The sequence below is a fragment of the Sminthopsis crassicaudata genome, chromosome 1 (assembly GCF_048593235.1).
Source record: "Sminthopsis crassicaudata isolate SCR6 chromosome 1, ASM4859323v1, whole genome shotgun sequence".
Lineage (NCBI taxonomy): Eukaryota > Metazoa > Chordata > Mammalia > Dasyuromorphia > Dasyuridae > Sminthopsis > Sminthopsis crassicaudata.
The window spans coordinates 7,527,515-7,548,105 of NC_133617.1; the positions used below are offsets into that span (position 1 = coordinate 7,527,515).

Sequence of the window (20,591 nt, forward strand, 5' to 3'; positions counted from 1 at the left end):
AGGGGGCGAGGATTGGGGAGAAAGGGGGAAATGAGGACAGGGGAAGGGAATGAGGGATCTACTGGGGATAGAGGAGGAAAGGGGGAGGAAAGGGGGAGGAGGAGGGGGAGGAGGAAGAGGAGGAGGAGGGGGGGAAGGGATAATCCCCGACAACGCCCCGCCCAGGAAAACGTCCATAGAAATTCCAATCATTAGTTTCTCGCTAGCTTGGCTCCGAGGCATGCGCACGGGGTGGGAGCCTAGGCGCATGCCAACCGAAGGACCGACTACCTCGCGAAGGCCCTGAGGCGCGCATGCGCCACGACTACACCTATAACCACGGGTCGAGGTTCGGAAGAAGCCGATTTGCTGCGCAGCCGCAGTGGCAGCTCTCCCTATGTCACCTCGCGCATGCGCCCCGACGACGCCCACAGGGGCCGACCGACGCTCGGGAGAAGCCGGGCGGCGGCGCGGCCGTGCGTCGGTGGCAGCCCCCTCACGTCAGTTTGCGCAAGCGCGCTTCCCTATCAGGCGAGGCGCGTCCCCGCGGGCCCCGCGCCTGCGCCCTGGCGTCCTCGCGGGCCCGGCGCGCGCCCCTCTCCTCGCGCCCTCGGTCACCGCGGGGTCCGGTCCCGGTCCGGGTCCGAGGGGAGACCTCGGCCCAAGCCGCGCCCCGAGGCCGTCCCTGCGCCGCGGCGACAGTCTGGAGGAGGAGGAGCAGGAGGAGGCCCGAGGTGAGAGAGGGGGAGGGGCTGCCGCGCCTTTGCCCCCCGCGCCCTCCTCCCAATCTCTCCCGCCCTGGGGGGAGGGGAGAGAAGGGAGCCCCCTTCCGGCTGGAAGCTGGTCTTCCGGCTTTGGCGTTCTGTGCTCTCGAAGCCCCCCCCCCAGGTGTGGCCCCGCCCCCAACCTCAGTTTCTCCATCTGTAGAGTGGGAGCATGCCCCTGGGGAGCGCCGGGGCCGGGATCACTTCGCCGTCACTGGAGGCCCCCGACCCCCGGGAGGCTGCGTCCCAGGAAGGGAAGAGTCCCAAAGGGGGGCTGGCCCCACGGGCCCCTCAGAAATGGGACCTTCCCTGCGAGGGGTCAGCGCCGACGTGGGCCCTGGAGGACCCCGGGACCGCCTTGCCTGCTGGGGGGGGCGCCCCTGGGGCTCTTTTTGGGGTGAGCAGAATTTCTGTGGATGGGCGCCCCCTCGCCCCCCCTTTCTGGCAGTGGTGACCTCCCCTCAGACCTGGTCCCTGCTCTGAACTTCTTGGTTTGTGCTGAGCCCAGCCCCGGGGCCCCCAGGTTTCTGCTCCCCTTCTGCCCTGGCCTGGGGTCAGTCGGGGGCCCATGGTGGGTGGCGGGCCAGGGTCAGTCGGGGCTGGGGTCACTTGAGGGCCGGGGGTCAGTCAGGGGCCTGGGGTCGGTCGGGGACCCCGGGGTCACTTGAGGGCCCATGGTGGGTGGGGAGCCGGGGTCAGTCGGGGCCGGGGTCACTTGAGGGCCCATGGTGGGTGGGCAGCCAGGGGTCGGTCGGGGCCGGGGTCAGTCAGGGGCCCGGGGTCACTTGAGGGCCCATGGTGGGTGGGGGGCCAGGGTCAGTCAGGGGCCCGGGGTCACTTGAGGGCCCACGGTGGGTGGGGGGCCGGGGTCAGTCAGGGGCCCGGGGCCAGTCGGGCCCGGGGTCACTTGAGGGCCCACGGTGGGTGGGGGGCCGGGGTCGGTCATCGGGCTTCAGCTGTGGGAGAGCGGCTGACCAGAAGGGCTCACTCCCTGGTTTTCTGTGCGGGTCTCGGCGGCTTCCTCCTCGTCCCTCCTTTTGGGCGGCCCAGAAGGACGTGGGGCAGAGCGCCCCGGGAGCGGCTGAGGGGGTTGGGGGTGACCCCAGAAGGAGAGAAGGGAACGCCGTTTCACCCAGAAGATGTGGGGGGCACTCCCACCCTGAGGCCTTGGTTTGGTGGTCCCAGGGAGGGGGCAGGGCCTCGGGTGCCCGTTTTGAGGCAGCGACTGCAGTCTGCCTGTGTTTAGGAAGAAAGGGCCTACTGTGTGCCCGCGCAGCCGGTCTGCAGTCTGGGCCGCGAGCGTGGCTCGGGTCCCGTTGGTTCTGCTCAGCCCCAGCCGGCCGCCGGCAGAGGGTCTCCGGGCCACGTCGGCGGACCCTCCCCACCCGCCGGAGACCCCGCGCCCTCCGCTCGCTTCCTTGCCGGGCTCGGCCCGGCCACGGGGTTGGTGATCCTTTGGCCGCCGGGCAGGGCCGGACTAACAGCTGGCCGGCCCATTTGGCTCCTTGGCAGGAAAAAGCAGGGACCGATGGCAGCTTGGCCCGAGGGCCTCTGGGAGATTTCTCTTGGCAGCCTCGGGTGTGAGAGCCGGGGAGGGAGCCTGAGCTGAGTCTGGCCGGCTTGGCGGGTATGGAAGCTGGGCCACCAGATGAGCAGAGGGCCCCCGGGGTCTGCAGGGAGGGCACGCGAGGGCCCCGGGTCAGGAGGCCCAAGGGAGGTGACCGCCGGGCATCGGGACGGGGAAGGCCCCGTGAGACCTCGGGCCCTCCCTGGCAGGATGCCCGGGGCCACGGCTTGTGGAGCGGGGCGGGCGGGTCATTCCAGGCCGTGGGGCGGGGAAACACAGAGGGGCCCGAAGGGGAGCGCGCGGCCAGGCCGGGGCTGCTTCCAGCCTGGCCATCTTCTCCAGGTGACGTGTGGCCCCTGGAGCCTGGGCCCCCAGAGAAAGGGAAAAGACGGACCCTGCCTTCCAAGGGAGGAGGTGGTCATCCCGGCCGGGAATAGGGGCGTCTCCCCCAGGCGAGGTTTGGGGACCCTCCTCAGTAGCATGCCCAGTGCGCTTCCCCGTGGGCCTCTGCCGGGGGACCGTTGGCAGGGCGGCGTCTGTCCCGGGGGACGCCTAAGGTCCTTGGGGGCCGTCACTCATGGGAGGATCCAGTTGGGACGGGGGCTTCAGGGATGGAAATGCGTCTGGGTCCAAGCTGGGCAGACCGCGCACGCCCGGGTGGAGTAAGGGCGCATCCCTGCCGTTCAGAGCCCTCAGCGGGTCTCCTCAGCCCCGTCCTCTTGGCCAGCGGTGCCAAGGCCCGGAGGCACCTCCCGGAGCTCGTCGGGGTCGCCCCTGCGGCTAGATCTGGCGGGTATTGAGGACGGGGTGGCCCGTGGCTCTCCTCGGAACAGCCCCACGGGAGGTCAGGTGACCCCGTTTCTCCCCCCAGAGTCGCCCGTCAATGCATCACCGCGAGGCGGCCCAGGATGAAGAAGGCGAGCAGGACCGCCACCTCAGCGCCCAAGCCGCCGGGGACAGCTAAGAGCAAGCTGGACGGCCCGCCGGGGGCCAAGCTCCCCAAGTCCGGCTCGAGCTCGCTGACCAAGGTACGGGGCGGGGGGCACTGAGGAGCTAGGGCTTGGACCCTCCTGCGGCAGCCGCCACTGTTTTCTTGGGGCTTGGGCCCCCACAGTGGGCTGGCCCTCCGGCCTTGGGTCTGAGCAGCGGGCCGGTCACGGGAGCTGGGCCGTAAAGCCTGCTTTGTCCCCAGAGTCCGGCCCTCTCTGGTCTTCTGACGGGCGGCAGGAGCTAAGCGCCTCCTCCCCCCCAGAAAAATCAGAGTAATTGCTGATCTCCGGGAGGGAGAGGGGAGGGGCCGTGTGTGTTGGTGTGTGTGCGCACAGGCGCTTGCACGGGCGTTTTGGGGGTATGTATAAGCCAACACATGTCAGGAGTGGTCAGGGAGGAAAGGCCAATTGTAGAGTCCTAAAGAGGGTCATTAAGTCATGGCTAGAGGGCGTGGCCAGGAGGAGGTGGGGACAGAAGGAGCAGCCTGAGGGAGACAGAGACAGACAGAGATTCAGACAGAGAAAAAGAGACATGGAGAGAGAGACAGACAGAGTCAGCGACCGAGAAGGAGAGTCAGAGAGACAGAGGGTATCAGTGTCCCGGAGGCCAAGAAGAAGGTCGGGGAGAAGAGGCTGCTGGGTAAGGGACCCCTGGGTCAGCCATCCGGGTCTGAAGCCTGTCGGGGATAAGACAAAGGGGGGAGGAGGGAGCCCCCGGGCCGGCTGCTCTCCCTGCCCGGCCTCCCTTTTCTGGGCCTTGGTCCCGCTGTGTCCAGGGCCTGGGGTGACGCCAGCCCTGATTCTTCCTGTCCCATCCCCTCCCCCCCAGATCTCCAGGGAGCAGGACCATGGCCCCGGGCCTCCTCTTTGTGGCTCTGGGGCTGCCATGTTTTTCTCTCTCCCACAGGCCAAAAGCAACGATGACCTCCTGGCTGGTGTTGCTGGAGGAGCCCCAGGGACAAACAGCATGAGAGGGAAGAAACCCTGCCCGGCGGCGACCCCCGCCCCCAGCGTCCCCGCCGCCAGCGCCACCGAGGGCAAGCCCAAGCCCAGCGCAGGTCCTGGCACCCCTCCCTCCCTCACGGCCTGGTGGTTGGGGGGGGTCTCACTTTGGCCTCGGTCTGGGTGGGCCAGTTTGGGGGCGTGGGGCTGTCCCATCCATCCTCATGGGCCCGAGGGCAGGGGGCTTCGGCCTTCCTGGGCCTGCGGGGAGAAACTGCTCTCCAGAGGCCTTGGCCCCCAGCCTCAGTCTTCCCCGTGGAGGAGGCGGGGTCTGCTCAGCGCTGCTGTCCCCATCTGGGAGCGTTTCTGGTCCTCAGGGAATTCGCTCTTCTGTCCAGAGTGGCCCTGTGAGAAGTAGGCCCATGCCCGGCCCTGGCAGGACAGAACGAGTGTCCTCCCCCGCTCCCCACCTGGGGCGTCCTGGGCCCATGGGCCCAGTTTTGCGCCCTCACTTGGAGGCCGAGGTGCCCGGAGCCCTTGGGTCAGGAGGACGCTGGGAGCTCATCTCGCCTGGAGCTAACCCCGATTTCTCAGGGGAGGAAGCTGAAGAAGCCGGGGGCAGGGCGGGGGGAGTGTCTTGTCCGGCCTCCCCTGCCCACGCTGGCTCAGAGCCTCACCCTTGACCCTCCCCGAAAGGCCCTTGAGGGCCTGCTCTGGGAAGCCCATCCCTGCTTTCGGAGCTGGCAACAAGAATCTCTTCACCCTTCGGGGCTTCCTGAGTTTCCCCCATTGTCCGGGTGGAGGGGGTCACCCCCCAAAGGGCCACTCTGCTGCTTCTAGTTAGGGGGCATCTGGGGAGTCCGGGACGGGGGTGAAAGCCTGGTTTTCTCTGTCCCTACAGGGGCCAACTCCAAAAGAAACACATCTGCTGGGAGCAAAGAGTCTGGCTCTGCCCGGGAGCGGCTGCGGGAGCGCTCCCGTCTGAGCCTGAGCAAGAGGGTGCCCGGCCCGGGCCAGGGCCCCAGCGACCCCACGCTGGCCCCGACCAAGCGCTCCCGCAGCCGCGGCGGCGCCGAGACCGACGTGCGCATGAGCAAGTCCAAGTCGGACAACCAGATAAGCGACAAGGCGGCCTTGGAGGCCAAGGTGCAGGACCTGCTGGGGCTGGCCAAGGCCAAGGACGTGGAGATCATGCACCTGCAGAACGAGCTGCGGGACATGCGGGGGCAGCTGGGGCTGCGGGAGGAGCCCCCGGAGGGCGCCGCCCACGCAGAGTCCACCTTGCTGCAGCTCCAGGACCAGAACGCCAGCGTCCACCAGAAGCTCAACCAGCTGAAGAACGAAAACCGGATGCTGAAGGACCGGCTGAACGCCCTGGGCTTCTCGCTTGAGCAGGGGCTCGATCAGCCCGAGAAACTGTTCGACTGCCAGTCCCTGAGCCCCGAGATAACGGCGGCGGCGGCGCCGAGCGGCAGCCCCGGGGACGCGGGCACGCTGGCCTCGTCGGCCGAGGGCTCGGCCCAAGGCTCTCTAGAGGACCTGCTGACCTCGGACGAGCCGGCTCCCATGGGCCGCCCTCAGAGCGCGTCCCTGGACAACCTGGACAGCGAGTGCAGCGAGGTCTACCAGCCGCTGACATCGAGCGACGACGCCTTGGACGCCCGGGGCTCCTCCCGCTCCCCCTCGGCGTCGTCCTCGTGCTCGGAGGCCGAGGGGCTGCGGGGCCGTGGGCGGCAGCGGCGGGGGGCGCGGGAGCAGGGTGAGGCGGCCTCGGTGGCGTGCCTGACGGAGCGCCTGCAGCAGATGGAGGAGAACCAGCACAGCACGTCTGAGGAGCTCCAGGCCACGCTGCAGGAGCTGGCGGACCTGCAGCAGATCTCGCAGGAGCTGGGAGGCGAGAACGAGCGCCTGGGCGAGGAGCGGCTGCTGCTGCTGCAGTCCCTGTGCCAGCAGAGCGAGCGCCTGGAGCTCCTGGGCCGCCAGCTCGAGTACCTGCGCTCGCTGCTCGACGAGCACCACGTCGCCTACGTGCTCGACGAGGACGTCAAGAGCAGTCGCTACCTGGAGCTCGAGCAGCGCTTCCTCGAGATGATGGAGAACGCGCGCTTTGAGCGCGAGCAGCTGCTGGGCGTGCAGCAACACCTCAGTGCCGCCCTGCAGATGGCCGAGCAGGATAACAAAGATGCCCAGGAGCTCATCGGCGCCCTCAAGGAGCGCAACCTCCACATGGAGCGTGCCCTGGAGGCTGAGCAGAAGAACAGCTCCTCCCTGACCGCCGCTCTTGAGCAACACCAGGCCACCGTGGCTGGGGACCAGCTGGAGCTGGGCCGCCTGCGCGCCCAGCTGGAGAGTGAGAAGCAGCGCGTGGCCGAGCTCTACTCTCTCCACAGCTCGGGGGACAAGTCCGACATCCAGGACCTCTTAGATGGCGTGCGCCTGGAAAAGGACAAGGCCGAGGCCCTAGCCAGCGGCCTGCAAGAGGATCTGAACCACGCCCGGGCCGACGTTGCCCGTCTACAGGACACCATCACTAAGGTAAGCAGCAACCCAAAGGGGGACAGGAGGCGGGCACCAGGGCTGACTGGTGAGGTGCTCACAGGGAGAGAGAGCAATGATCACAGAAAGGACTGATCACCCGCTACATGCCGGGCCCCGTGCTAGATATTGGGCACACAAAAAAAGGCGAAGAAGGTCACTATCTGATGGGAGAAGCAACGTGTTGACAGGTAGGTAGGGAGCAAGCTCTATGTGGGATAAAAAAGAAAGACTGGAGGGAAGGCCCTGGCATTAAGAGCCGTCAGGGAAGTCTTGTAAAATGTGAGGTTTTAATTGGTATGAAAGGAAGCCAGGGTGGTCAGCCAGCAGTCAGAGCTGAGCAGGGAGAGCAAGCGTTTCAGGGAGGGAACCGCTGATAGAGGGTCAGAGGGAGGGTGGGGAGTGAGATGCCATAAGATTAGAAAAAGGAGGTACCAGGGGAGGAAGGGCTTTAAATGTCAAATCGCATTTTCTCTTTGATGCTGGAAGTGATAGAGAACTACTGGTTGACTGAGAGGTGATATGCTTAGACCTGGGTTTTAGGAAGTTTGCTTTGGAGGCTGAATGGAGGACGGACTGGAGTGGGGAGAAGCAGGTCCCCAGGAGCTACTAGTAGTCTTGGATTGGGGGGGGGGCAGTCAGAGGAGGGAAGGAATTTTTTTTTTTTTTTAAATAATAGTTTTTATTTACCAGATAGTTGTATGGGTAATTTTATAACATTGACAATTGCCAAACCATTTGTTCCAATTTTTCCCCTCCTCCCCCCCACAGATGGCAGGTTGACCAATACATGTTAAATATGTTACATTATAATTTAAATATATATATACATGGCCAAACAGTTGTTTTGCTGTACAAAAAGAATTGGACTTTGAAAGAGTGTACAATTAGCCTGTGAAGGAAATCCAAAATGCAGACAGACAAAATTAGAGGGATTGGGAATTCTACGTAGTGGTTTATAGTCATCTCCCAGAGTTCTTTCACTGAGTGTAGCTGATTCAGTTCATTACTGCTCTGTTGGAACTGATTTGGTTCATCTCATTGTTGGAGAGGGCCTCGTCCATTAGAATTGATCATCATATAGTATTGTTGTTGAAGTATGTAATGATCTCCTGGTTCTGCTCATTTCACTCAGCATCAGTTCATGTCAGTCTCTCCAGGCCTTTCTGAAATCATCCTGTTAGTCATTTCTTACAGAACAGTAATATTCTATAGTATTCATATACCACAATGTATTCAGCCATTCTCCAATTGATGGGCATGAGGGAAGGAATTATTGAAGTGGTCCTGCAAAGGTGGTAGAAATGGACCAGAGATGGTGTGGAGGTGAAATGGACAAGAAATGTAGCAGAGGTGAAATGGACCAGAGATAGTGTGGAGATGAAATGGACAAGAAATGTAGCAGAGGTGAAATGGACCAGAGATAGTGTGAAGGTGAAATGGACAAGAAATGTAGCAGAGGTGAAATGGACCAGAGATAGTGTGGAGGTGAAATGGACAAGAAATGTAGCAGAGGTGAAATGGACCAGAGATAGTGTGAAGGTGAAATGGACAAGAAATGTAGCAGAGGTGAAATGGACCAGAGATAGTGTGGAGGTGAAATGGACAAGAAATGTAGCAGAGGTGAAATGGACCAGAGATGGTACCAAAGTCTAGTGGGCAGGTTTCGCAGCCGATTGGCTGTAGGGAGGGTGAGAGAGTGAGGAGACTAGAATGACTCCTATGTTGAAAGATGGGGAGGGGATGTTGCCCTCAACAGCAATAGGGAAGATGGAATGGAAGGGGTGGGGGAAAAATGAGTTCTGCTTTGGACTGGTTATGTTTCGGACGTCCACTACCTCTGGTTGGAGATGTGACAGTGAGGGTCAGCAGAGATGTTGGCTCTTTGACTCCCAAGGCAGCGATGAGGTCCCCAAGTGAAGGAGCCTGGTGGGAGAAGAGAGGACGGCCTCGGATGTCTGTCCGCCCATGTTCTCTGCATTTCACCAGTGATCTGGTGCCGGCTGGAGCTCTGACCTTTGTACGGTCACAGGGAGTGCTGCCGAGCCTGAGTCTCACGCTGGATGCTGTCCTCCATGTTTGGGCTTGTCTGTGTTCCCTGGGGGACCTGTGAATCTGTAGGTTGTTCTCGCCCTCACTTCCCAGGCCCCTGGCCCCTCGGAATTGTGCCCGCAGTGGTTGGGGCCAGGATTGCCTGCCACTGTGGCCGTTTTCAGATCTCCTGAGACATTGCTAGGATGTTCCAGCCAGATGGGGTGCCCAGGGCCCCTCCTCCGGCAGGGAGTGGGGGGCCTGATGCTTCAGGACTCTTTGGGGTGTAATGACAGAAATGGCCCGTGGTGGTATTAGACCCGCTTCTCTCAGGCCTTGGGACAAAGACTGTCCCCGGTGCCCTGAGTTTCCTCACTTTTCTGCTCCTGTGGCACCTGCTCTCTCCCACTAGCCTGTGGCCTCTGGCCCCCAAGGTGAGCCAGGACTTTTTCAAAGCTGTAACCCAGAAAGAAATCCCCCCAAGTCCTCCAGCTCCCCCAACCCCGTTCCATTGCTGGGGGAGGAGGCTCTGGGGGAGCACCCTTCCTCCTCTTCCTCTTCCTCCCTGGTTCTCGGCTTTAGGTCCAGGAGGAGTATGGGGGCTTCCAGGAAGAGGCCCAGAAGAAGATGGCAGAGCTCAACCTGGAGTTAGAGAAGCTGCGCTCCGAGCTGGAGGAGAAGGAGACGGAGCGGGGAGACATGAAGGAGACCATCTTTGAGCTGGAGGACGAGGTGGAGCAGCATCGGGCGGTGAAGCTCCACGACAACCTTGTCATCTCCGACTTGGAGAGTGCGTGCCCGCTTGGGGGGCCGGGGGGCGGGAGGGGGGAAGCTTGCTGTGGCCCGCCTTCTCCCTGGGGAGGAACAGGCTCTTCTGGGGGTCAGCTGTGGATGGGGGAGGGGCTTCTGGCCTCCTCTGAGTTGGAGAATGCCAAGAGAACGGGCAAGTCAGAAAACTAAGGCAAACCTTCGCAGTGACTCCCAGTAGCACTGAGGAGACCCAGCGCTCTGGTTCCCCCTCGTGGCCATGTGAGGAACTGCCTGGAAAAATCTGCTTGCTTTTCTCTGGCTTGACCCGCTTGGGGGCATGGAAGGGGGGCAGACAAGGGCTGTGGAAGGGCAGAAACAGAGAGAGACTCTGCGGGCCAGGAGCTGGGGGGGGGGGGCGTGCCCCTGAGCAGAGGGAGAGGACCCTCCCGGGATGGAACGGGCCAGAAAACGTGGCAGGGCCCGATGGACGGAGGATGCCCAAGGGGGTGGCCAGAGACCCCCCCCCCCCAAAGTCAGAAGGAGCACGTCTGGGTCCGGCCTCAGGTGGTCGCCGGCTCTGGGACCCTGGGCCTCGGTTTCCCTGACGGCAGAATGGGCGCCACGATCCTGCCCTCCCCCCCCCACCTGAGCTCTTGCTTGCCAAGCAGACGGAGTTGTTGGCTGGAGCTGGTCAAGGGAGGCAGCCCGACGTCAGCCTGTGCCCCGTGCAGGGCCTCCCCGGCCTGGGGCTTCTGGAAGGACAGGCTCAGGAGCCCCCCAGGCCGCGTGGTCTGCATCTCCGTGGTCGCCCCGGCGCCCGATTCCCCCTTGGCTCACCCGGCCCCTCCTTGTTCTCGCAGACACGGTCAAGAAGCTGCAGGACCAGAAGCACGACATGGACAGAGAGGTCAAGACGCTGCACCGGAGGCTGCGGGTAGGAGGGGCCTGGCATTGGGGGCCTGGGTTTGGGGGACCCAGGCATTGGGGGGCTGGGTGTCAGGGGGCCATGGGGGATCCATGCAGGGGCGGGGTCTCGCGGGATCACACCTTCCCCTGCAGGAGGAGTCGGCCGAGTGGCGGCAGTTCCAGGCCGACCTGCAGACGGCCGTGGTCATCGCCAACGACATCAAGTCGGAGGCCCAGGAGGAGGTGGGGGACCTGAAGCGGCGGCTCCAGGAGGCCCAAGAGAAGAACGAGAAGCTCTCCAAGGAGCTGGAGGAGCTCAAGTCCAGAAAGTAAGGGGGGAGCACAGCCAGGGACCCCCACACACTCCTCGGAGCTTCCTCGTGCGGGGGTGGGGGAAGCAGGAAAAGGCAGGGGAGGCCCAGAGCGGGGGGCACTTCCTGCAGGGGAACCGGAGGACCCAGGCCCAGTGTGACGGGGGAGGGGCTGGGCACGGCACCAGCCGCGTCCACAGTCCAGAAAAGTGAGACAGTGACCAAGGAAGAACTCATGGGGGCCTGAGGAGGGGAGGAAGTGGTGATGGGGAGATGGGGGGAGAAGGTGCCATGGAGGGGGAGGGGCGCAGAAGCCGAGGCCTTCTCTGCGGGAGGAGCCTCAGTGGGCGTCGCTCCTTTGCCGGGTTGGGGGGACACCACCAGGACCCAAGTGGAGACGCCCCCTATCCCCCCCCGGGAGGTCTGGGGGAGCCAGGCTCAGGCCGCTCGGGGGCCCTGGGCCGCTGTAACGCCCCCTCGGTCGTCGGCAGGCAGGAGGAGGAGCGGGGCCGCGTGTACAATTACATGAACACGGTGGAGAGGGACCTGGCCGCCCTGCGCCAGGGCATGGGGCTGAGCAGGCGGTCGTCCGCGTCCTCCGAGCCCACGCCCACCGTGAAGACCCTCATCAAGTCGTTCGACAGCGCGTCCCAAGGTGATGGCTGCGGCCTGGGGGGTCATGGATTGGGGGGGCTGGCCGGGGAGAAGCCTGGGGAGTGGGGCGCGGGGCTGGGGCAGGCCAGAGGCTGGGCTGGGGGCATCGGCCCTTCCTGGTGGGGTCCCTGTGCCCGCGAGCCCTGCCATCTTCTCGTTTCTGACAGGACCGAGCCCCGCCCCCGCCACTGCCATTCCTCGAACCCCCCTGAGCCCGAGTCCTCTGAAGACGCCCCCAGCGGCCGCCGTGTCCCCCATGCAGGTGAGGGCCGGGCCTCTCCGGGGGGAGGGGGGAGTGAGGGGGGCGCCCCGGGGGGTGATTGGGGGGTGACAGGCCACACGCGTCCATCATTTCAGAGACACTCGGTGGGCGGCTCCCTGCCCACTGCCAAGTCCCTGCCCGCCCTATCGGACAAGAGGCCCAACTATGGAGATCTCCCCTGCCAAGGTGAGCTTGCTCCAATCCTTGTACTGGGGGGGGGGGGGGGGAGCCAGAAGGCGGCAGACCCGAGCCACGCCCTGCCTCATCTATCGGGGTCCCACCCCTCTCTGCGCTGAGTGAGGCTTGGAGCGCTCCGCCCCAGGCCGGACCTTCGCTCGCTGGGGGCAGTGGGGATGGGGAACCCGGGTTCTGGAGGTGAGGGCTGAGCTACACAGGGGGGAGGCGGAGGTGGGTCCCCCCTCCCCCGCAGCCCTCCCCTCATCCCCGTCCCTCGTGCAGAGCGCCTGTTACGCACCGGCTCGGTCAGCAGGCCGGCCCCGTTACTGAGGGTCCCCGCCATGGAGGGCGCCAAGTCCATCTCAGGTAAGGGGATGGATGTGGGCACGGCGCCCGCCGGGCAGCGCCCTTGGAGGAGGGGGAGGGTGGTGCGGGGGCAGGGCCCGACGTCTTCCTCCTTCCCGGCCAGCGTCTTCCCGCCGAAGCAGTGAGGAGATCAAGCCGGACGGCCCATCCGCGGCCTCCCTGATGGCCATGGGCCCCACGTCCCCCCAGCTGTCTCACCCCTCCCCCACGGCATCCGTCACGCCCACGGCCCGCAGCCGCATCAGGTAGGGCCCCCTCCCCGCAGGGGCGGTCCCCCCATGCCCCCGGCCCCAGCCCCCACGAGTGACCCGCCCTCCGTGTCCCACCAGGGAGGAGAGGAAGGACCCGCTGTCGGCCCTGGCCCGGGAGTACGGCGGCTCCAAGAGGAACGCTCTGCTGAAATGGTGCCAGAAGAAGACCGAGGGGTACCAGGTGAGCGGGGGGGGGGGCCTCCACTGGCACTGCCCGGCTCGGTGCCAGCTCCCCCCGGGCACGGAGCCCCTCGAGGGCATCCCCGGCATGGACAGGGAGGGCGCTTTTGGCTGCTTTCTGAGGCCGTGCTGTCCAGCGGCCCCATGGGTAGCGTGTGTTCGAATCCCGCCGCAACCAGAAAAAGTCCAGTGAGCTCCTGCCTTCAGTGCAGTTCTCGTGAGGGCGGGCCCCTCGCAGGGGGCGGGGGGGGGGGACTGGCCCTGCTCTGGCGATGATCTCGCGGTCCTCTCTTCAGTGCCTGATCTCTGAACGCCCCCTTTCTGAGCCCTCCAAGCCCCCTTTCTGAGCACCTGGCTCTCCCCCAGAACATCGACATCACCAACTTCAGCAGCAGCTGGAACGACGGCCTGGCCTTCTGCGCCCTGCTGCACACCTACCTGCCTGCCCACATCCCCTACCAGGAGCTCACTGGCCAGGACAAGGTAGGCGCGGGGGGGGGGGGTCGGGGGGCTCGGGGGGGCGCTCGGCTCACGCTCACCACACTCGCTTCCCCCACAGAGGAGGAACTTCTCCCTGGCCTTCCAGGCGGCGGAGAGCGTCGGCATCAAGTCCACGCTGGTGAGTGCAGGGGCCCGGCCCGCCCCTCCCCCCTTGCCAGCCCTGACCCTGTGACCCCGCGGCCCCCTGCTCTTGCCAGCCTTGACCCTCCCCCTGGTCGTGGAGCAGCAGGAAGCCCCTTTCCCTTTCTTGGCTTCTGCTGCCCACGTGGCCACGCTTCATGGAGCCATTTCCTGCGGGGGGCGCCTCTCCTGTGTCTGTCTCCCTGCCTCCTCCCTCTGTCTCTTTGTGTGTCTGTCTTTTTCTCCGTCTCTCTGGGTCTCTCCCCATCCCTCCTTCCTCCCCCCTTTTTCCTCTCCTCTCCCCACTCTGACCCTGGGCACCGGGAGGCCCGGTCTGGGTAGTGCCCGTCTCGGGCAGCCGTGGTTGGGGGGGGCCGGTGCCCGTGACCCGTCCTGTCTCTCCCGGCAGAACATCTGCGAGATGGTGCGCACCGAACGCCCGGACTGGCAGAGCGTCATGCAGTACGTGACCGCCATTTACAAGTACTTTGAGACCTGAAGCCCCGGCCTGGAGCCCTGGCGGGGACGCCCGACCGCCTCCCCCGGCCTCGGCCCTCGCCGGGACTCGCACCCAGGGCCGGCCCGGACACGCGTGCCTTTGAGCCGGATCTTGCCGCAGACCCGGTGCTCGGGAAGCCCCGAGGGAAGGGGTGCCGGCATCACGCCCGCTGCGCCAAGTGCGAAGACTCCCAGAAGCCTCGGGCCCGACTCCCCGGCCTCCCCCGCTTAGCTCGGCGTGGCCGCCGTGGAGATGAGCGCCCGCGTGGGGCGGGTGGGGAACGTTTTCCGCTCCCTGCCCCTGTGGGTCAGAGCCTCGGGGCGGGCCCTTCAGAGGCCCAGCTCCCTGTCCTGGCTGGCCCGGGCTGAGAGGCCCAAGACTGGCCCGGCCCAGGCTCATCCTCCTTCCAAAATTCAGCAGCCACCAGGGCCCAGCCAATGCTGGAAGCCCCGGGTTGGGTGGACGGGAAGGGAGAAAAGGGAAAACCGTCCAGGAGCTCGAGGCCCACAGGGGTGGGGGGGTCTTCCCTGCCACCCGGCTCGAGCTCAAGAAAGTGCCTTTGCTCCCCCCGAGCCCCAGCTTGCTGCCGGCTCCCCGGAGTCAGCCTTCGTCCCCGAGTCGGCGGCGGGCTTTGCATCTTCCATCCGGAACTTCTGGCCCATGGGAGAGTCCCTGGTCACGGCCACAGCAGACTGACCTTTGCCCAAGACCCCCCTTCTGGTGGACCCCTTCAGAGCCCTGGCCGGCCCCCCGCGAGGGAACCCCCGGCCACCGCGACTGTGATGTCCAGGAAAGGAAGGCAGGAGAGAGACTGTGCTGGTGTGATAGACGCTGCGGGCTCCGGTACCAGGGCCCGGGCCCAGGTCAGGCTTCCCGGCCTCCCCAGATGAGAAGCAGAGCGGCTCCAGTTCCAGCTTTAGCTCGTGCTCTGGCTCCAGGTTTAGCTTGTGCTTTAGCTCTGGCTCAGGCTCTGCCTCCAGTTTTAGCTCCAGCTTTAGCTCCTTCTCCCGCTCCGGCTCCGGCTCCATTCCAGCTTGGGCTCTAGCTCCGGTTCTTGCTCTGGCCCGGCTCACAAGTAGAGCCGTGACCCACCGCAAGGAGTGTTCGTCCTGTGGCGGCTCCTAGAGCCACCCCGGGAGTTACCTGTGGGAAAGGACCAGACCAGACCCTTCCCTTGGGCCTCTGCAGTGGGCCGCGTGTCACCCACGGGGACCACGGCCACGTTCCTGGACCACGGGAGAAGCTTCTCCTTTTTACTTTGTTCTTTTCTCTCTGAATGTATTAAACGGTTAGACGCTGCCTGTTCCCGCCTGCGCTCCCTTTGGGTGATGGCCCGGCCCCGATGTCAGGGGGTGCAGGGGGGTGCGGGCCTCCCTCAGGTCCCACTCCCAGTCGGGGACTTGTGCTTTTGGGTCACACTCTCCTTTTCCCAGCATGCCCTTCCAGGTGGTTCCTGTCACCCTCCCCCAGCAGCATCCCCCTACGTGGAACAGGAGCCTTGCCCCCCACGACCAGGGATAGGGGACAGTTGGCTGGCTTCCACCTCCCTGGAGGACCTGAGGGGCTGGGGAGGAAACAGGGTTTGGGTGGATTTAGGGCCATTCTGGAGAAGCCGAGAGCACCTCCCACCCCCTCACTCCTGCACGTGCTGGCTGCGGCCTCCCCTCCCCCCTCTGCTCTGCCCCCTTGTCTGTGGCAGCCTTGGACCCTGTCGCTCCCCCCCCCCCCCCCTCCGGCTCTGGGTGAGTGCGCCCCCAGCGGCCGCGCCTCGGCTCTCACTGCGTCCGCCTTCGCTGTCCCTGTCAGGGCGCCCCCTCCCGGTCTCTCCAGCTGCTTCCGAGGCTCCCATCGCGCCTTCCTGCCGAGATCCGGTGCGGGGCCTGAGGCGCCGCCTCTCTAACTCCCGGGCTCTGCCCTTCGGGCCCCGCCCCCTTCCCGATTCCCTCCCGGAGGGCGGGGGCCCGGCCCGGCGCACAGGAGGCCCCTGGCAGGTGGGACTGACCGGGCCACGGAAGGCTCGCGGTCCAGCCCCGGACGCCCCGGCCCTCTCGGGATGGGATCTGGGGCTTCGGTGCGAACCCGGAATCCCACACAAGTTTTCACTGGCAGAGAAGGCCGGAAAGGGCCCGGAGCTCCCGCCGGGGGGGAGATGAAGACCGGGGGGGGCCGCTTGGTGGGGGGGCTGGGTCTCCAGGCCAGCAGACATGAACGCGGCCAGTGGCTCACCTCGGGCCCCCCATTAAGGTGGTTAGTGCAGGGGGCGCCCGAGGGGCGTGGCCTCCGACATCCGCCAGTCACTGCGCCCTGCTTGCCTCAGCTTCTCGTTTGAAAAATGGGCAGAAGGAAGAACCGGCCAGGCCCTCCCGCATCTTCGCCGGGAAGATCCCGCGGGGGATCGGGAGGCACACGGGACCGGGGGCGGGCAACCCTGGGGGGACTGAGCTGCGCCGGCCCCCGGGAGTCCTCCCCGAGCTTCCCCCGCAGCCGGGTCGGGCTGCCGGGCCGCTTGTCCTGGGAGGGCCAGGCCCGGGATCGGGGGGAGCGCCTCGAGAGCCCCCTCCCCTCCCCATGATCACGTGGGCCGTTGGGGCCGGAGCAGCGCCCCCCCCCATCCCGCGAGCAGAGCCGGGAGCGGGGCCCCAGAGCACGGAGCGGGGGAGGGGCAGGTGACTGTAACCGGGGGGGGGGGGGGGGGGGCGGCGGCGGGAGGGGGGCCGGGAAGCTCCCACCTCCGGGAGCTGCGGGATCTCCGCGGGGATAGACCGGGCAGGAACTAGGGACCCCAAGGGGGGGCTTCCGTGGGCAGCAGGGCCGCCACGCACGGCCCCGCCCAGAGAGGACGGTGGGCCCCCTAGCAAGCACCCAGAGCGGCCCGGCTTTATTTCCCGGCCGGGCACGGTCCTCGGCCGCGAGTCCGCTCCCGGGGGGGGGGGGAGAGGTCAGGACCTGAGTTCAAATGGGACCTCACTGAACGTTTCCTAGCCCTTGGGCGAGTCACTGAACCCCAGGTGCCTCAGCAAAAAATCAATAAAAAGAAAGAATACATAAAAGTGTTCCCCAAAAGTCGAATTGGTTCAATGAAAAGAAAGCTGTAGAAAAGCCTCTGGAAGAAAACAAATTAAAATTTAAGTTGGGAGAACGGGAGCCAATGACTTCGGGAGACATTAAGAAGCCGTGAAATAAAAACCAGACTGAAAAAACAAAAGAAAATGCGAAATGTGTCCTGGAAAAACAGCAGAGGGCGGATGATTCAAGAATTGTCGCACACGCGGAAAATCGCGACGGGCGAGACCGTGGCGGTGAGCCTTTCTCGGCTGCCCCGGCCTTGGAGAGCTAGCGGGGAGAGACCCCCGTCCCCTCCGGACGGGGCCTAACGTTAGTCCCGCGGGAACGTCCGCGCCCGGACAGGAGAGCCCCTCCCCCATCCAGCGTTTTGGAGCCAGTCCAGATTTAGCACCTGCTGCATTAAAGGAGGGCCAGCAGGGGGCGCGGCGGACGGAGCAGCAGCGAGCGAACTGCGCTCGGACCGCTCGCGCCGTGGCCTCTTCCGCAGCACGAGCCGGAGGAGGACTGGCCGGCCCCGCGAGTCCGCCGAGAACGTGACGCCAGGACGCGGACCGCCGGGCCGAAGCCGCGGATCACCACCAGGAAGCCCCCCCCCCCAATCCTCCCGGAGAAACTGCGTGAACGAGAGGCCGGAGCCGAAGAGCCGCCGGGCGCCAGCGGAACCAGGGACCGGCCGCGGAGGGGCCGCGGCGGAGCTGCGCACACCCGCGGGGAGGGCTGCTCGAGCTCGGCCAGACTCCCCCGGGTCCGACGGAGCCGGGCCCGGAGAACAGCAAAAGATAGAAGGAAAGGAGGAGAGAGAAGCTGCCTGGGGGGCGGGGGGGAACGGGGCGCATTTTTTCACAGGCCCAAAGGGAGAACTATTGGGGGGGCTGGACCCTCGCTTTGGCTCCCAGAGAGAGCGGCGGCCCCCAGCGGGGAGCGTCCGACTTCCGAGCCGGTGCTCTGCCACTGCGCCTCCGGCTGCCCACCCGGTCTCCTTTTTAAGGAATTCTTACCTTCAGGAGGTTTTCGCAGATCTTTTGCCGTTTGGCCGATTTCATTTTGAGGTGTTTGCTTCCGTGTCTGTGCCTCTTTCACCAAACGGTTGACTTTCTCTTCCTGATTTCCCTGTATTACCCTCATCCCCTTTCCCGATGTTTCCTCTTCCTCTCTTACTTGATTTTTAAGTTTTTTTGAGCTCCAGGAATTCTTGTTTGGGTGGAGGCCGTGGCCAGTTCGCATTTTTCTTGGAGACTTTGCAGCTGTTTGACTTTATTGTCTCTGAGTTTGTGTCGAGATCTTCCCCGTCCGCAACTTTCTGTTAGAGTCTCGTTGTTTGCTCCTCTTTACAGTCTATTGCTTGACTTTTATGGTAAAATCGGATTGTGCTCCCAGGGCGGAGGGGACCCGAGCTGCAGTTTTCAGAACTAACCCTGTGGGTCCGTAGGTTCTCATTTCTTCTAAGGTGGAATGATACCTGGAAAGCTGTGGTCACCGCCCTCCCGTCCGTCTCTGGTCTGGGCGTGACCACGAGCGTATTTCTGTCCTGGAACCGTTACCAGGGTCTCACTCCTGCGAGTGCCCCTCCTCACCCTGAATCTGTGGCCCAGAGCGCATAGGAGAAATGCCGCAAAGTCCTGCTTCCAGAACCGGGAGAAGGTCCCCTTTAATCTCCTTCTGACCGGTTGTCTGACCCCCATGCCCTCTGTGGGGTTAAAGCCCTAGAAGGGACAGCTGCCACTGATTCAGTCACCCCACCTCCAGAGCCTGCTGCTGGACTGGATTCCACTCGGACTCCCCTCTCGCCCCAGTGAGACAGAGCTTTTTTTTTTTTTTTTTTTTCCCCATAGTATTTTATTTTTCCAAGTACATGTAAAGATAGTTTTCTTTATTTTAAAATTTTTTCAATATTATTGTATTTTCTAAATACATGTAAAGTCGGTTTTCAACATTCGTTTTAGTAAGACATTGTGTTCCCAATTTTTCTCCCTCCCTCCTTTACCTCCCCCTCCCTCCCCAAGACAGCAAGCACTCAGATATAAGTTAAATATGTGCAATTCTTTTAAACAGATTTCCATATTTGTCATGTTGTGCAAGAGAAATTGGAACAAGAGGGGAAAAAAAAACACAAGAAAGAAAGAAAACAAATGAGAACAAAAGGTGAAAACATTACACTTGGAACCTCATTCAGTCTCGTAGTTCTCTCTCTCTGGATGTGGATTGCATTTTCCATTCCAAGTGTATTGGAACTGCCATGAATCTCTGAACTGTTGAGATGGGCCACGTCCATCAGAATGGATCATCACACAATATTTATTCTTATTGTGGACAATGTTCTCTCGGTTCTTAGCATCTTAGCATCTAAGTCCTTCCAAAATCAGCTTGCTCATCATTTCCTATAGAACAAATAATGATGTTCCATATATACATATACATGTACATTCATATACCATAATTTATTCAGCCTTCCTCAACTGATGAGCATCCACTCAGTTTCCTGTTTCTAGCCACTATGAAAAGAGCTGCCACAAACATTCTTGCACATACAGGTCCCTTTCCCTTCTTTAAGATCTCTTTGGCACCCAAGAAAATGACAATAATGAGACATCATACCAAAATGTGTGGGATACAGCCAAAGCAGTAATTAGGGGAAGTTTTATATCTCTACAGGCCTACTTGCATAAAATAGAGAAAGAGAGGGCCAACGAATTGGGTTTACAACTAAAATTGCTAGAAAAGGAACAAATTAAAAACCCCCAGACAAACACAAAACTTGAAATTCAAAAAATAAAAGGTGAGATTAATAAAATTGAAAGTAAAAAAACTATTGAATTAATTAATAAAACTAAGAGTTGGTTTTATGAAAAAACCAACAAAATAGACAAATCCTTAGTAAACCTGATTAAAAAAAGGAAAGAGAAAAAGCAAATTGATAGTCTTGAAAATGAAAAGGGTGAACTCACCACTAATGAAGAGGAAATTAGAACAATAGTTAGGAGCTACTTTGCTCAACTTTATGCCGATAAATTCGATAACTTAAATGAAATGGAAGAATACCTTCAAAAATATAGCTTGCCCAGATTAACAGAGGAAGAAGTAAGTAGTCTAAATAGTCCCATCTCAGAAAAAGAAATAGACCAAGCTATTAACCAACTTCCTAAGAAAAAGTCCCCAGGACCAGATGGATTTACAGGTGAATTCTACCAAACATTTAAAGAACAACTAACTCCAATGCTATGTAAACTATTTGAAAAAATAGGGATTGAAGGAGTCCTACCAAATTCCTTCTATGACACAGACATGGTACTGATACCTAAACCAGGTAGATCGAAAACTGAGAAAGAAAACTATAGACCAATTTCCTTAATGAATATTGATGCTAAAATCTTAAATAAGATATTAGCAAATAGACTTCAGAAAATCATCCCCAGGATAATACACTATGACCAAGTGGGATTTATACCAGGAATGCAGGGCTGGTTTAATATTAGGAAAACTATTAGTATAATTGACCATATTAATAATCAAATTAATAAAAACCATATGATCATCTCAATAGATGCAGAAAAGGCATTTGATAAAATCCAACATCCATTCCTACTAAAAACGCTTGAGAGTATAGGAATAAATGGACTATTCCTTAAAATAATAAGGAGCATATATTTAAAACCTTCAGTAAACATCATATGTAATGGTGATAAACTAGAACCTTTCCCTGTAAGATCAGGAGTGAAACAAGGTTGCCCACTATCACCATTA

General features: G+C 61.8%; 1 protein-coding gene across 2 annotated transcripts; it reads left to right on the forward strand.

Moving 5' to 3' along the window:
* The first annotated feature begins 578 nt into the window (after nucleotides 1-578).
* SPECC1L (sperm antigen with calponin homology and coiled-coil domains 1 like) lies at nucleotides 579-15,085 on the forward strand. Of its 2 annotated transcripts, XM_074290956.1 has the most exons (16): nucleotides 579-713; nucleotides 3,182-3,338; nucleotides 4,207-4,357; nucleotides 5,143-6,776; nucleotides 9,390-9,597; nucleotides 10,418-10,491; nucleotides 10,617-10,792; nucleotides 11,266-11,429; nucleotides 11,596-11,690; nucleotides 11,786-11,876; nucleotides 12,150-12,233; nucleotides 12,337-12,478; nucleotides 12,563-12,665; nucleotides 13,031-13,147; nucleotides 13,224-13,283; nucleotides 13,695-15,085. In XM_074290956.1, the coding sequence occupies exons 2-16, from the start codon at nucleotides 3,219-3,221 to the stop codon at nucleotides 13,782-13,784; spliced, it is 3,309 nt and encodes a 1,102-aa protein (XP_074147057.1). In that variant the 5' UTR covers nucleotides 579-713; nucleotides 3,182-3,218; the 3' UTR covers nucleotides 13,785-15,085. The 2 variants fall into 2 exon arrangements, with proteins under 2 accessions (XP_074147057.1, XP_074147067.1); XM_074290966.1 differs by lacking the exons at nucleotides 13,224-13,283; nucleotides 13,695-15,085 and having other exon boundaries at nucleotides 12,961-13,083.
* The last annotated feature ends 5,506 nt before the right edge of the window (nucleotides 15,086-20,591 follow it).